Source organism: Colossoma macropomum, unplaced genomic scaffold (assembly GCF_904425465.1).
Source record: "Colossoma macropomum unplaced genomic scaffold, Colossoma_macropomum, whole genome shotgun sequence".
In the NCBI taxonomy this organism is placed as follows: domain Eukaryota; kingdom Metazoa; phylum Chordata; class Actinopteri; order Characiformes; family Serrasalmidae; genus Colossoma; species Colossoma macropomum.
Window position 1 is genome coordinate 28,476,440 of NW_023494800.1, and position 16,707 is coordinate 28,493,146.

Genomic DNA, 16,707 nt, shown 5'->3' on the forward strand with positions numbered 1-16,707 from the left:
TATGATAAAATTTATAGGACTTATTCTCGTTTATACTCTATAGCGCCACCTCATGGCCAATTGAGGTCACACTTTATAGGCTATTAGAGATTGCCTATGTGGACACATGATATAATTTTTGTGATGACTGGCCAATGCTAAGCCTTCCAAATGCCTGTTGAAAGCTTATTGGGCAATGGCAGCCACATTTGTCAAATGATTCAATTGTCCTTAATAGATCTTGTAAATATTAGGCCATGGATACAGCATGCAAAGTTTCAGCTCAATTGGCCAAGCGGTTGCTGAGAAACAGATTTTTGGCTGTTATAGCGCCCCCTATTGAGTAATTGGTATCAACCTTGGTGGGCTTCCACAGAATCATGTGGGGTACAGGACTGATAAGTTTGATATGAATTGGCCAAAGCATTCTCGATCTGTAGCCATTTACGTAAATTAAGCCAAACCCAGAGGGGCTTAATTGGCACGTGCCAGCCATACTGTTTATAAATAATCAAATTTTTTTGATAATTCTTGACCTCCAGACTCCCCTGAACATTTTGAGACCAATATTGTGTTGATATCTTGAAAAACCTCAGACTAGTAGAAAAATGTAGATGTCACATATTTTGCCAATTATGATGATAAATTTGGGGGCGGAGCTAAGAACTTGCAGTGGAGCATTTATGTAGAATAAAGCAAGGATTATGCAGAAGCAAGAATTTTGAGGGTAGCCCCCATGGTTCAGGAGATATGGGCAAAAACGTAAAATGTTGCTCTACAGCGCCACCATCAGGCCGACTGGGGTCTGTATCCAAATTTCGATGTATCCAATTGTCCTTATAATGGCACTTGTAGTCTGGCCCAATGATGCTGCTTGCCAAGTTTCAGCTTGATAGGATGTACAGATGCAGAGAAAATGCCCTGTTTTTGTTGCTCCGCCCCCTAATTACTTATGCGCACAAAAATCGAATGACTACCTCAGAATGGGCTACTGACGTGGCTTGTGAAGTTTGAAATTTTTTGGCTGAAGGATTCTTGAGTTACAGATTTTTCAATTAATTCTGAATTATTTTGAATTTATTCAGAAGGGTTCATTTGCATATGGCAGCCATGCTGTATAGAAAACCCAAAATGTTTTTGATAATTATTGACCGTGAGGCTCTTCTGAATTTTTTGACTCCAAATAGATGAGGATTGGGTGAAAATTGTAGGACTAGTTCGCAAAAGTAGGTTTCGGTTATTTGGCAATATTGCGAAAAATCTAAGTGGGCGGAGCTAAACGGTCCATATGGCAAAGTTGTTTATTTGGACCCAAGGAACCAGGAAAAAAATATGACTTAGCTGGCAAAAATCTGGTTTAGGAGTTATGAGGCAAAACTGATTTTCCTGCGCTTATAATAATAAATATAGCCGCAAGCGGCAATGAGCGGGTCCAAGCACGCATAAGCACAAGAAGCTCTCATGCACTTTGAGCCAAATAGGCCTAATCAGGCCTCATGCAGTTTGGGCCTTATAGGCATAGAGGCTGAAGTCTGAGTTTATCAAAAGGCCTTCATTTGTCATGAACCATTTTACTTTCAACATATGTTTACATTTCTATGGACTGATCTACAAAGGTTTGTAGAACATGCAAAGGATTATCAACATAGATGTAAAAAATACATGAGCAATAGTAACGTTTCTGTCATAGTTGTGTTTGCAAGGTGTTTTGTTTCTCCGTATTTAAGGCTTTGATAATCAGGCCAGAATGAGACCCAGTGCACCCTTTTGGCACAGAGGAGTTCACTGAAAGTGGTTTAGAATTGGTCAAAAGGTCTCCACATGTTATGTTAATTGATCAGGGAACTTGATCAAAGCTGTTCACTGAGTTATGTCCAGATTAACCTTTTGACCTTAGTATAATAAGCTGTAATTGTTGAAGGAATAATTCAAAATACTACACAAAGAGTGAAATATTTGACATAACATGTAATTACAAAGTTATTCAGGTCAGTGAACTGAATCAAATGGCACCATGCGTTTATCTGTAGACTTTGTAATAATACTGTAATAGCATCTTTAATGATTTTTGAGGTTTTTGACAGCTAAGGCGCCCTCTAAAGGTCATATCTGGACCAAATTTTGCATACCCTGTCGGAGTTTCAATATATATAAGTAATCAAAGTTTTGAGATGATACAACCAAAGACTGATGAGTTATAGCAAATCAAGCGGGCTATGCCATGGCTGCAGTGATGTATTGATGGAGCAACACCAGGTTGAGTGAAAAAGTCAATATTTTTTTGATAATTATTTATCTAAAGAGGCCACAGAGTATTTCTAGACCAAATTCGAGAAGTTTGGATCAAAACTCAGAGACTAGTTCAAAAAGCATGGTTTTCAAACAGTTAATGATTACAAAAAAACTATGCATTTTTATAATAAACATGCAAATGAAAAATTGTGTGGCATACTGTACCACATATGATTCATACAGAGCTTGGGTCAAAAATAGTAATAATATGTTCATATCATGTAATAATATATTGATCTTTTTGAAATCTGTTGAAACTGCACTGGTTGTTAGAAAGGGGCTACATGTAGACACCACTCAAGTTTCATGCTGATTGGTCAATGTTAAGCCTTTCAAAAGCCTGCTGAATGCTGATTGGCTGATGGCAGCCGTAAATTTCAATGAATCAAATTGTCCTTCAAGATTCACTTATAGTCTGTCAAGTAGATGCTACATGCCAAGTTTCAGCTCAATTGGATGCACGGATGCTGAGAAACAGTTAATTGGCTTTTGCCCCGCCCCCTAATGACGTATGCCCGCCAAAATTGATATGCTGCCACAGAATCTGGTCATAAATGTGCATGTCAAGTTTCAATGTTTAAGGCAGAAGCATTCTCCACTTATAGCGTTTTAAATGAATTATGAGCTATTTCAGAAGGGTTCATTAGCATATGGCAGCCATATTGTTTAAAAAAGTCAACATTTTTTTGATAGTTATTGAGGTTCACACTCTTCTGGATTGAGGATTGAGTGAAAACCCTAGAACTAATTTGCAAAAGTAGGTTTTGCATATTATGCAAATTAGCAAAAAATTGAAGTGGGTGGAGCTAAATGGTCCAAAAGGCAAAGTTGTTTGGCTTGACCCAAGGAATCAGAATTTTGTCTCTACACATCATGGTGTAGAAGTTATGAAGCAAAACGTGTTTTGATGCTCTATAGGGCCCCCCTTTGGCCAATCGGGGTCATTTTTGTTGCCTGGCAAGATGCACACAAACTACATCTACCCACCAAGTTTGGTGTCTCTAGGCCTTACGGTCTGTTCTCCACAACACGTTTTTCAGGAGAAAAAGAATAAGAATAAGAAGTAGAAGAAGAAGAAGAAAATCTGAGGAAAACAATAGGATCCTACGCACTGCGTGCTTGGACCCTAAAAATCAGAGCAAAAGCAACAGGGTTCCATGCACCTAAAGGTGCTTGGACCCCTAAAAATCCGAGCAAAAACAATAGGGTCCTACGCACTGCGTGCTTGAACCCTAATAATAATAAGAAAAATCTTGACAATTACAATAGGGTTCAATAGGGTTCAATGCATTGCATGCTTGAACCCTAAAAATCTTGACAATTCCAATAGGGTTCAGTGCATTGCATGCTTGAACCCTAAAAATCTTCACAATTCCAATAGGGTTCAATGCATTTCATGCTTGAACCCTAATAATAAGAAGAAAAATCCTCATAATTCCAACAGTGTTCTACGCACTGCGTGCTTCAACCCTAAAACTCTTGACAATTCCAATAGGGTTCTACGCATTGCATGCTTGAACCCTAATAAGAAAAATCTTGACAATTTCAATAGGGTTCAATGCATTGCATGCTTGAACCCTAATAAAACTATGGTAATAACAGAAATAAAACCGTTACAACAGAAATAAAACAGTAACAATACATACTCAACACATCCCATACCTCAAACACCTCAACAGACCACACAGAAAACACACACACCACAAACACACCATGCCACACACACCACATAAACCACACAAACACACACATACACACACATACACACACACACACACCACACACAAATCACAAACACACCACACCTCATACCATCAACACACCACACGTCATACACACCACAAACACACAACACTCTACACACAACACACACTGAACACAAGCACTCCACACCATAGTCAATCTGCACACCACACAGACTCAACACATAACAAACACACCACATCACACACAACACACTCTACACACAACACACACTGAACACAACAAGCACTCCACGCCATAGGCTACACACCACACAGACTCAACACACCATAAGGTAGCAGTGTACTTAAGGCACCAATAAATTTAAGTTATCAGCAAATTTAAGGTGACAGCAGATTTGAGGTATCAGTAAATTGTATTTAAGGCAGCAGTGTATTTAAGGTACCAGTGAATTTAACATGGTGTCAGTGAATTTAAGGTGGCAGTGGATTTAAGGTATCAGTAAATTTAAGGTGGCAATGGATTTATGGTATCAGTAAATTTAACGTGGCAAAGAATAAGATGTCGATAAATTTAAGGTGGCAGTGAATTTATAGTATCACTAAATTTAATGTGGCAGTGGATTTAAGGCATCAGTAAATTTGAGGTGGCAGTGGATTTAAGGTAGCAGTAAAGGTAAGGTGGTAGTTCATTTAAGGTGGCAATGGATTTCAGGTTTCGGGAAATTTAAAGTGGCAGTGGATTTAAGGTATCAGTAAATTTCTGGTGGCACTGGACTTAAGGTAGCAGTGGGCTTTAGGAGGCATTTGATTTAATGGAGCAGTGGATTTAAGCTAGGAATTAATTTAAGGTAGCCTGAGATTTAAGATGGCAGCGGATGTAAAGAGGGTGTCACTAGAATGCGAGGGAGCAGTGGATTTAAGTTGGTATTAAGTTGATTTACTGTGGCATTCGATTTTATGGTGGCCAATGATTAAAGATAGCAATAAATTTAACGTTGCAGGAGATTTAAGGTAGCAGTGTCTAAGGTTTAAGTGGATCTAAGGAGGCATTGGATTTAAGGTAGCAGTGGGTTAAAAGTGGCAGTGTATGTAAGGTAGCAGTGAATTTAAGGTAGCTTTCAAAAAAATAAATATTTATTAATCACTGGTGTATCATATTGTATTTTTCACCACTTCGTAAAAGTAACAAGTCATTCAATGCCACGTTTCAAAGATGAACACGCACATTTGAAGTAAGTTACATCAGCCCTATATTTACTACTAAATTATCAAAGTGAAATCTACAAGATGTTCAGTTTTTCTCTCTCAATAGAAGTAATGAAACTATTTTTGCTGATAATGTATTCAGCCTAATACCACCCAGTTTACAACTGTGCTGCTCTGCACTAGGTTAGTGCCTGCACCACTGGTCACAGAAACACCAAAAACATGTCACACCCACACATGCCACCATTGTGATTTTGTGCCTTATTTTGCATTTCCACTATGACCATGAAAAAAAAACCCTTTAGTCTTTTCATTTTCCTCACAGTTATATACTATATTGGCAAATCTTCAGAATGGTGCGAAGAACAAACAACAGCTAGACAAACAAAAAAAGTAAGTCTAAGAAAAAAAGCCTTTTTCTCTACAGTAAGGTTCAACCACGGCTGAATTATGCTTGTGCAGGGCACATATTACCACAACAGTTTAAGCTTTAAACATACAATAGGTGAGTACATCTAGTAGATTACTAGATTCTAATACTTTGTTTTTTGAGACATGCAACGGTTTGCAATCATGCTAACTTACAGAAAACTACAATACGTTGAGGCACCTTTACACTTTTAAACTGAACAACAAGTATTATTGCTGTAAAAAGAGGATTTGACAACAGCTTACTTTGGTTTAGCGGTCTCGCATAACCATATTAATCACATTCATATTTTTTACACCACGGCCCCTTAACGTGTTTATTATTTATTTAACCAAACATACCCCATTTACTTCCCACTAAAACAGGGCAGGCTGCGTGTCTTGTTCGGTAGTCTCCCTCGCCACTTCTAAAGAGGTTGTACCAGAACACTGCAGTACCCTGAAAAACAGGAGAAGGTAACAGTTACCAGCCAGCAGTGCTTAGGTACAGGCTTGACACCTCATGAATAAAGCTTAAAATTATTATTTTTTTAATACAGAAAAAGCATTTGAGGCAGCTGTTTTTGAACTGTTGCTACTGGCTAGTTTCTCAAATGGCAAAGGATGTTTACTGTGATTGGCCATTTCTTTCTAAATAAAGTTTCAGTTGGTACAGATATGTATGAGTTCTACAGAATAACACAGAAGTCAAGTAATGAGTAGTGGGATTACTTTTTCCCCATAATTAATCCGATTACATTTTTAGAGGAAGTAATTAGTAATTATCCTTTTTGGAGACTAAGAAAAAGCATTTCAATCCATTACAACTAGACTAACAGATAAAACAATGTCTGCTAGTATGAGAATACTGAGAGTTCATTTTGCCTCATAACAAATTTGTGCTTCTCATTCAATTTGTTTTGAGATCGTAATCCCTCTGTTGTGTGGGGGGAAAAGGCCTTTTATTCTACCTACAATAAGTTTTGAAGGCAAAAGCTAAGCAGGATGCTTTCACTTATGTGTTTTTAAATTACAGGATCAGCGGCATACATACCTACATACATACATCTCCTTTCACATTTATTGAATTTCACATTCAGTGTATGTGGACACATAAAAACTTCACGGAATTTTGTGGGAATAATCCATTAAGAGGAGTAGATACTACCTTTCTCGGCCAAATAGCAGCACCAAAATCTGGGAACACAGTGGCGCCACCAGCTTCAACATCACTCATCTGTCATTTAGAGACAACATATGTTACCAACAACCACTTGCTCTGCAACCTCTCTGCAAAGTATCACTGTGGCCCCTTTGCATCAATAGTGTTTATCTTAAACTGCATTCATAAAGTAATGGTACATATCTAGTACAAAAAGCTGTTTATCACACCGGTACAGTCTGAAATATTCAATCACAATCTGTTCATACAGAGAGTATTCTGACCTTTTTAACAGACATGTCAAGCGGGATCTACTATTTTATGTTTATTCTATTTATGTTTAATATAAAAATAAACATTATGTGTAGTTATGTTTAATACAATAATAAACAAGGACTAAAAAACCTAGTTTAAGAGGCACTTAATGTAACTCAGCAATAAAAGAAATATACATAAACAGGACAAATTAATCACATTAATCTGTATTACCAATGCCATCCTCCTATTGTGAGTCCAGTCGATCAATTCTGCTGATATTAAAATACGGTTATCTCAAGCCGTTCTTATATTTAACATGCTCTTGCTACAGTAGCCCCTAAGGGCAGGCAAAGAAGGTTAACCAAACCATGCCCAATGTAGTTTTGAAGCACTGTAATTATTTACATTAAGAAGGTATATACTTCTGAAATACATAAAGATTATTCACAGTGTCTTAAATATATATTAAAAAAATACACAATACCTAGGTTATGTTAATCTTGATACTGCGCAGACGACACTGAAGCTTTTAGACATATTCAATAGTGCACAGCCTTTCTCTTACAATTTAGCATTTAGCAACAGAACAAAAAAGAATAATCTGAATCACAAACTTGTGCAGAGCTTAGGTAAAACAAGCTAGACATGCCAAAACCGGCTGCGCACACATTCAGAACAGTGTCTTAGAGTGTCATTCACACCAGGCAGTACATACTTACATAATTTAAATAAGTAGCCACACGATTTCCTGTGCCTAACGATTTGAAAGCATCAGGCTCATCTTTCTATGAAGATAAAATTTCAGAGTAAAGACAAAAGCAGAGTAGGGTGCACACACGTACTTACATAGTTCAGATAGGTGGCAAGCCTATTTCCATCAACCTTGAGGTTGCTGTCAAAAGGACGCTGCAACAGACATTTGTAACTTTAAACTTAAAGTGAACTGCACAGCTGGAGGTTCTCCACCTCAGAGAGCTCATCACACAACATGGAACAAAAGTGGACACTGGGGCATAGCAAAAGGAGAACTGCTCAGTGGGTTTTAGGGTTGTAAACTTCTGAAAATTACTCAGTAAGCCCAGTTAGGACCTTGAAGAAATACTGTAAATTCCCCAAGAACCAGGTTGATACTGTAGTTCACCTGGCCTAAATTAAGCAAGATTTAATTTCATTACAACCCTTAGTTCTCTGGTGTATGCAAAATTTAGGAAAAAAAAACAAATGTACAACAAGAATCTGTGATTTGTTAATTTTCTTGAATGAACAAAGTTACTCATCACTTTGTGCCAAACGTCATGAGAGAATTGTCAAACAGTACAGAAAGAACATTTATCAATGTAAAATTACAAAGAATAAATGCTGTTCACCATCTACTATACATAATATTGTGAAAAGATATAGGGAATCTGGAGAAATCTCAGTCCATGTAGGGCAAGGCTGGAAATCACTGTTCAATGTGTGTGTCACTTAACATTGTCTGCTACTTAAAACTACAACACAAGGAGAAAGCCATACATCAATTCTATGTAGAAACACAGCCGAGTTCTCTGGGCCTGATCTCATTTCAGATGGTCTGAAAGACAGTAGAAATGTGTGCTGTGGTCAAATGAGTCCATATTTTAGCTTGTGTTTGGAGAAAAAGCAGACATCAAATTCTCTGTGCCAAAGATGAAAGTGACCATCCAGACTTTTATCAGCAAAAGGTGCAAAAGCCTCTGTCAGGGGTGCATCAGTGACAACTGATGAGAGAATTATCAAACCACAGATTTTTTTTTTTGTTGCACTGGTATGTATATATGGTATACACACAAACACAAACACACACACACACACACACTCTATATATATATATATGTATCTAATCATTACACATACCACTTGTTGCAAAATCTGCATCTGATTCAGGAATCTGTCATACTACAATGAAACATGTGGTCATTTGGGCCTAACTACTTTAGTACCTATAAAACAAGTAACTTATTTACATATCATTGGCAATGGACATGCCACAATGTGCCTTCATATAAAAAGGATTTACATAAAGCATTGCCTAATTCATGTAGATATTTCGATAGTGAGCCAGTATAAAACAAATGTATATGTATATATTTACTGTATATGTAGTATAAAGCAAAGTATATGGAACTTTAGTGAGGACAACTGTGTGCAAAGTTATTAATATTCTCATTGTTATTTGCTGTTTTTACTGTTATTGCTATTATTATTTATGTTATTTACTGTAAAGTTTCAGGCTGTTCAAATTTTACACTCAAATTTACACATAGTTCTAACAGACATGAGTTTGCTCATACACTTATGCTAAAATGAAACTGATGAATAACAAAACTGTAGGTAAAATTTGCACTCATTTAATCGTTAGATTTGACTGTTTGAAACTTTGATTAATAAGGGCCAATTAGTACGTGGTTCACAATTTAACATTACATTGAAGCATGATAAATCAGTATGTCTACCACAAGAAGTTGTAAACTTTGTCCATTATTTCCATCAGTTCCATCAAGGCCAACTACAAGCACAATCTTTACTAGTAAAACCACAACTATTAAAATTTGTAATTTATCAGGTTGTTAGTAAAATCAGTCCAAGAGATAACAAAATCAACTAATAACGTAGTTATAACTGAACATGCCATGTCCTGATTGGATTTGTGTAAGCTTTTGAAAATATACATAGTACAAGGAAAAACATACTGCACCAGATTTTGTAGCAGGCATGTTCTGATGAGTAGTCCAAGTAAAATTTAAGCTGTTCTCAGCTTCATACAAAATGCTAAATCTTTGAAAGCTATGCAAGCCTTGTACAAGCACTTACCCTGGAGAAATCAAAATGTGGCTCATATTGACCTCCAACCCCATAGTTAGCAACCTGTTTTAAAAATAGAGGAAAAAATATAGATCATAGCAGATATAATTCTAATTATATATTACATGAGATGTTTAGTTTATTTCACACAAGGGCAAAACAGCCCACTGACCACAGAGAAAATTAAAAGAATCTTGTGTGGCTTTGCATGAACAGTCTATGATGTTCAAAATCCTGTATAAAATCTAATGAGGATTGTCCATGCACAGATCTGTTACAGTCAAAATGTATTATATATAACTTTACTTAACCCTAATTTAACAGTTTTAAAATGACCAAAGCAAATTTAGGGAGATTGTTAGCATAGTGGAACATATTAGCATTCGACTAATATTATAGTAGTCAGGGAAAAAGAGCAGTCTTGCTTAAAAATCTTGAATCTCAGGATGTATTTGCTGACTAGCAGGCTGCTTTTCCACTGCTTTTCATTTTTATCAATTTTCATCTCTATTGAGGTGGAGAGCACAGCAATGAAAAAAAAACATAAGAACTATCAACTGAGCTGAATGAAAGTGCAAAGTCCAAATTTTTCGAGTTTTTTTTTTAAACCAGGCCATGATTCAGTTAAAGATATGTTTAGCAACTGAGAGAGAACAAGCAAGAGAATGTCTCAATAAATGAGAAGAAAAAAATACACAAAGGAAAACTAAACAGGGCTGTACCCTTAGTAGAGTTTTTCTTTAATTCTTCAGTGCATCCAAGGTAGACTAAAGTTTTAAGTCATATTAAAGGTTTAGGTTTATGGAGCATTTTAACACCTGGAGAAGTTCAGCTGTATCCACTGTTAGACCAGTGACATCTTCTATTCTCTGATTTACACGTGCAATGACTGGGTCCTCATCTCCTTCCAACCATGCACTAAAGATCACAAACACACAGAAATACATCAGCAAGCAAACACAGTTCTGTATTTTTTAGGGCTGGAAAATAGAGTGATGTAATCTGATATCTGAAAAAGATTAATCCCTGACAGGCAGCAGTCACCCATGTGGTGAATAAAATTTGCTAAAAACAATAGATAGGTGTAATTTTAATCAGCTTGCCAAATAACAAATTATATTTACATGAAATGTTTTATTCTTTTCCTCTTATTCTCTTTCACTGTTATTATTAAGCCATTAAGCTACAGTGGAGCACATTTCTCTGCTGCTGTTTCACAGTGAGACAGACATGCTGTCTGCAGAAAATTCTAAGCCTTTTCCATACCACTTAAAAGAAATCGTTTACCAAAATCAAATGTACACAATTCTCTTTTTAAGCCAAACAAAGACAATTAGTCAAAACATGTTTCGTGTCCATGGTTTGCTTCTTTAGTTTTGTACTGGAGTTACGAGAAGCATATAGCAGATTTTAACAACATCAGCCTCGTAGTTCCAATGCATGCACTCACTCACATTAGGCATTTTCATCATTACCGATTTGTTGTATGCAATACAGGTTTGCTGTACTTCTTGACTCACCTTTTGGATACTCTGTAATGAGCTGTCGTCAGCACGCCTGTTTTTGGATCTCGCACAGTGGCCCTTGCAAGCTAGACAAAATAATGAATAATATTTAGGGTCTTTTTACCACATTTTTTTTTAAGTTTCTCTGTTTCTCCTTAACATTTTATTGACAACAAGAACTAAAAAAAAATCATATTGCTGTTCAAGGGTTTATTTTAAAACAATGGTTAATACTTAAAACATTTCTGCTACTTGCAAAAAGCCTAATTAGCTACATGGATATCAAAGTCAACTAATTTCTGAGTGAAACACTGTATCAGGGAGGATCTCTGAGCTAGCTGAGCATTTTTTCTCACTGGTCATGTTTACATGCTGCCTCATAATCTGTTAATAATCCAACTAATAGCTCAATCAGAATAGAATGCGTCCATGTATACGCTTCAATCAGAACAGACTATTTTGATTGAGGCCATTCCAAATACAATTTCTGTCCAATTGAATGAGTTGGGTGATTCTGTGAAAACTCTGTTAAACAGAAGAATAATAGCTATGTTAATGCCTATGTCTGATTATATTCCAAATCAGAAATTTTAAGTATGTTCTTCGCATGTGCATTTGCATCATAAATGTTCAATATAGCAGGGGCCAGAAACCGACTGGTCTGCAGAGGAGATGAAGTTTATGCTTCAAACTTTAAATGACTTAAAAAAACAGTTAGCAGAAAGGATGGCCTTAAAGCTCGCAATAACAAGCTGTTCAGACAAGTATATGAGCAAATGAAGAACACTCGGTTTACACAAACTATAGAGCAAATTAAAAATGATAACTCAAAACTCAACTGTAACATACTGCTCCCTGTTTCACTTTGATAGGACACACATGATGCTTGTTGTCATGGTTACACTAAGTGTTACTCTACGCATGTGAGTAATTTTGGATCTGTTTACTTGTAGTGTGCATGTAAATTTTCCTCAGATTGTTAAGTAGAGTGTGTATATAAACAGCCCAGCCTTAATGATGCAGGTGGTGAAATATGATATTATTGGCAACTAATATTTTTCCCCACCCGTTAGCGCATAGAAATGTAATCAAAACTATTAAGACGTTTTAGAAAAAAAGCTGCAACTTTTTGATGAGGAAACGCCACTTTTGTCTTTTAAATTATACAGTATTATGAATTCTTTTTAATTTGACCAGGGACATTAACTAGTAAGGTAAAAAAAATACACATCTTGATTTCAGGTTGACTTTAAAAACACAATTACCAGCCCTCACTGTTAGTTTAAATTACATATATGTTACATAAAAGTCTTTTTTTATGATACTAGAACGAATCTATATATACAGTGTTGTGTTTGTATTAGACATTTTCATGTCTATTTCGACCAATAATTGCTTGGGCTCACCCTAGGTTTAGCCAGTTCCTTAATTTTCTCAATTTCTTCATCAGAAAGGGCCTCCAGGTAGCGGACGATGTGTGGATTGTCCCACTCATCCTCTTCCTTCATGGGTTTGAGCAGGAGGCGAGGATTTCTGTTCCCATCTCGGTAGCGGCAGAACAGCTTGCTTCTTCTCTTTGGAGTCTATGTGAGAGTGAGTTTAACCTTAGCTTACCATCTCACATTTAAAAAGCTTTGTCACACTTCTATAAACTAATTCATCTGTGTGAATCTATTTTGAGTTGTGGAGAAACAAAAAACAAATCTGTGAAGTCAGCAATATATATGATACATGATATATATTTTTATCCAGTCGTCTTCCCAACCAGGCACGGTAAAACTTTGCCCGAAGTGAGCGCACATCTTTGACTGTGTGGAGCCTACATGTCGCATATCAGTGTCTTCATTTACCTTCAAAGTGCAAGCTTTGTGAAAAGAGCAAAAAAAAAATTATCTTATTGTTATATTTGGCCAATAAAAATCAGCCATTGGCAATTTGGCCATAAAGAACTTGGAATCTGCCATAAAATTAACGATCAATACACCCCTACATATCACTACACTGCAAAGCTAGTAACTGCATAATCTGTTTAAGGTTGCAGAATCACTCTGTTCTGAAGTCCAAAATAGTTCTTATGCTTGTTTATCTTAAACAGATGCAAGTCACATGTAGATCATTTCCTCCCCCAGACTCACCATTTTGACACCCTCTCCTCTACATAGGGCCTCATAGATCTCTCGTTCAGGCAGGTAGTCCCTAGGGCGCTCATAGGTCCCCAGCTGAATAGGCTTCTCTTTGGCAAGATCCTGCTTGTTGCGGACCATCTCTCTAATCTCTTTGGCGAGCAGCCGCTCGAAGTAGCGCAGATTCCCTCCCGCCCTCTGGTGGCTAGGATCTGTGAGTCACAGAAGTAAAGCAAACACATTTAATCAAATATAGCACACTTTATGCAAAGGAATATCCAGATTATAAGCAAGGTTAACTCAGCTTTAACAACTGGTCTTCGTAAGAGAAATTACCAATGGACACCAGGCGTCGGGTAAGCTCAGTGGCTCGCTGCAAGTCACCCATCTGATAAACAGAGTAGCTGAGGTAGTCCAGGATATCAGCCTTGGAAGCTTTGGCTTCCTCCCCAGCATCCATCTGTCTGAGGGCCTGCTGCATCCACAGCACCGCATGGTAGTAGTCCTGTTCATTGTAGGCTGTTTTCCCCATGTCAAAACAGTCATCCACCGTCAGAAAGGCATTATAGCGCACACCTAGACAAACAAAGCACACGCCACTGAGCACATTTTCTTAATTTCATAACAAACCCTTCTACTGAAGATGTAAAGTTCTGCAGAATTTAGTTTTAACCCCAATCTAATATACCTGATCAGGCTAATTAAGGGCTTGATCAGTTGGAGAAGGTATAGATTAGGGTTGTAGTAGGTAAGAGGAGGAGTTGATGCCCACTAAAGTCAAAGTTACTGTTTATGCTCTGAAGCTGCAAAAAGATTCTGCTGACATGTCAAAATATTTTATAGGTGCAACACTGTAGTGCACCTCTGTTTAAACTTACATTCAACAAAAGGAAATTAAGGCACTGCACATTTCTTTACAGAAGGGAGAAGGGAGTTATTCAAGTTTGCATTCCAATCAAGGAAGCCTAACAAGACAAGAACAATCTGCATCTGAATCTATATGTTGGCTTGACTGTAAGGTATTGTAGCGGGAGACTGTTACCTAATTCACCTTTCTTCCACTTACACCATAAACACTACTTTTGGTTCATCTTAGGTTATGGTTTTCCTGTAGCCAGGGATCAATGAATTGGATTGTGATAATTACACACACAACCAAACAAGTGATAACTTTAATATAGGGTCATTCATTAACAACAAGGTAAAAAGGCACTAAATGATAAATTAATAGGTACGCAGAGAGAAACTAGAGACATTAGATTCAACGAATGCACATACTTTAGTTAGATGAAACTAATAGTTTTTTTATGGTGTTTGAGCAGTATCCAGAATGGAATATAAATGCTAGTGTAACGACTGATCTATGTTTGTAAATGACTTATCTATTTTTATATATTAAAAAGGGGATGACAGAGTAGCCTGTGTACTGGTTAGAGGAGGTCCTTGGGTCACAGCAGAGTCATCACAAAAACCGGCCTGGACGAGTGAGCACGGTGAACCTCAGCTGCCTTATGTCGGCCTCTCGGACGATGGTGGACTGTTCTAGTTCTTCAGCAGTGGCTGGTGACATCAGACAGCAGTTTCACATTGCTGTGATGGCTTGTCTGCGCTTTTTTTCTATCCGCAATTCTTAAACTATGCTTGCAGATTTTGCAATGACCTATCATTGGCCAATCAAAATGTTCTAAATTAATTGACAGAAATTGAACACAAACACAGCTTAGTTCGACTTTCCAAAGTGCAAACGCAGTGAGTCTAATAATTAACAACAATTCTTTCAGAATATTGTATGAGGGAAGATAAAAAAAAAACTGACTAAACGGAGACACACTTTCTGAGAAATAAAACAAAGATTAAGATCTGCAGATTTAAAGTGCAAAGTATGAGCTCTTAAATTCTTCTTCTAGTGTTACTTCTCCCTCTCCCTTTCTTTCTCTGCCTGTCCTCATATATTAACATATCTCTTGTAGGCAGAGCTAAGGCAGTGAAAAAGGGGTTACACACTCAATTTCCTAATGAATATGCAATCACTTTGTCTGAATATCTGCTCAAATTCATCATAAAATAACTTCACATACATAGATTTTTGAGCATAGTCGCATAGCATTAAGTAAAAGAACATAATTACATAAGCATGTAATTTCATATATAACCATTATTACTGTCTCAAATGTAAATTTACAAGAAACTAATGAACATACAACATATTATATCTGAAGCACTCTGATTTCACACACGATTACATAAAGCTACTTGAAACCTCTAACAATCCTACTTCTAAAAGAAACATTATAACTAAGAAAAGAAAATTAGATTTGTTAAGAACAGAACATAATTCCAAAATGCTGAGATATCTAGTCAATATTAATACTTCCTGTGGATATATATGACAGAACCTCTACTATGCTTAAAGTATTGCATTTTTTGTGAGAATAGTTACATAAATTACAAACTTTACTTACAGTTATATGTTGAAGATTAAGAGAAATCAACATTACAAAAGAATAAAGCAAATATGAGGTTAAAACATGACTCACAGGAATATATTTAACTTTATAATATAACTTTCTATCCTCAATTTCTAAAACTAATTAAAAAAGAAGGAGCTCTAACCTATCAATTATAAAATAACTTTCACAACTGTAGGGAATCTTAGCATTAATTTACATCTGACGATTCTGCATGGGGAAATATGAGTTCATGTAACACATTGATATTTTATCACAGAGGGCATCCTTTCACAGATCAATTTGGATGGATGGATGGATGGATACTTTATTGATCCCGAAGGAAATTTAGCAATGTCCACTTTAGTGGTGTAGAAGAAGACGCAGAAAACACTGCGCATACAGGAAAGCGCTCTTTTATTTCGATATCTTTTATTTCTTTTATTTTATTTTGACTTCAAAAGACAGTGAGAAATGCCTAACCTAGAGGGGAGTCATTTGATTCAGCATTTGATTAAAGATTAGCATGTCATATAGCTTGCAAGAAAGTGGGACAATCAAGCTGGAGTTGTAAGACCTATGGAATGTGTGCATATGAAAAAGGGTAGTGAGGGAAAGAGATAGAAGTGGGACAAAGGTGAACAGAGTGTTTGCAAAGGAGATTTTATGAGGGGGTCCATTAGCATTGCAGACTGAGTGTTATCTGGTCATGGTGTGTTTTATCATGGATCTCGAGCCTGATGTCTTTCTCTCACAATGGTCATAAAGGATTGAAGAAGGTAAACAAGATGTGTGGGT

The 16,707-nt window shown here is 36.7% G+C and overlaps 1 protein-coding gene across 6 annotated transcripts in view; it reads right to left on the bottom strand.

Annotated features, from left to right (window-relative positions):
* Positions 1-16,707, bottom strand: part of p4ha2 (procollagen-proline, 2-oxoglutarate 4-dioxygenase (proline 4-hydroxylase), alpha polypeptide 2) — a 30,079-nt gene that overhangs the window by 6,141 nt on the left and 7,231 nt on the right. For 4 of the 6 annotated variants that reach the window (XM_036587511.1, XM_036587507.1, XM_036587509.1 and 1 more), the window contains exons 6-14: positions 13,799-14,038; positions 13,475-13,674; positions 12,746-12,922; positions 11,355-11,425; positions 10,653-10,752; positions 9,844-9,897; positions 7,731-7,796; positions 6,760-6,828; positions 5,955-6,051 (exon numbers count right to left, since the gene is read on the bottom strand). In XM_036587511.1, the coding sequence (XP_036443404.1) occupies positions 5,955-6,051; positions 6,760-6,828; positions 7,731-7,796; positions 9,844-9,897; positions 10,653-10,752; positions 11,355-11,425; positions 12,746-12,922; positions 13,475-13,674; positions 13,799-14,038 (1,074 nt within the window). Of the gene's footprint in view, positions 1-5,954; positions 6,052-6,759; positions 6,829-7,730; positions 7,797-7,857; positions 7,918-9,843; positions 9,898-10,652; positions 10,753-11,354; positions 11,426-12,745; positions 12,923-13,474; positions 13,675-13,798; positions 14,039-16,707 lie in introns of all 6 variants that reach the window. The other 2 variants (XM_036587510.1, XM_036587508.1) reach the window with 1 other exon arrangement.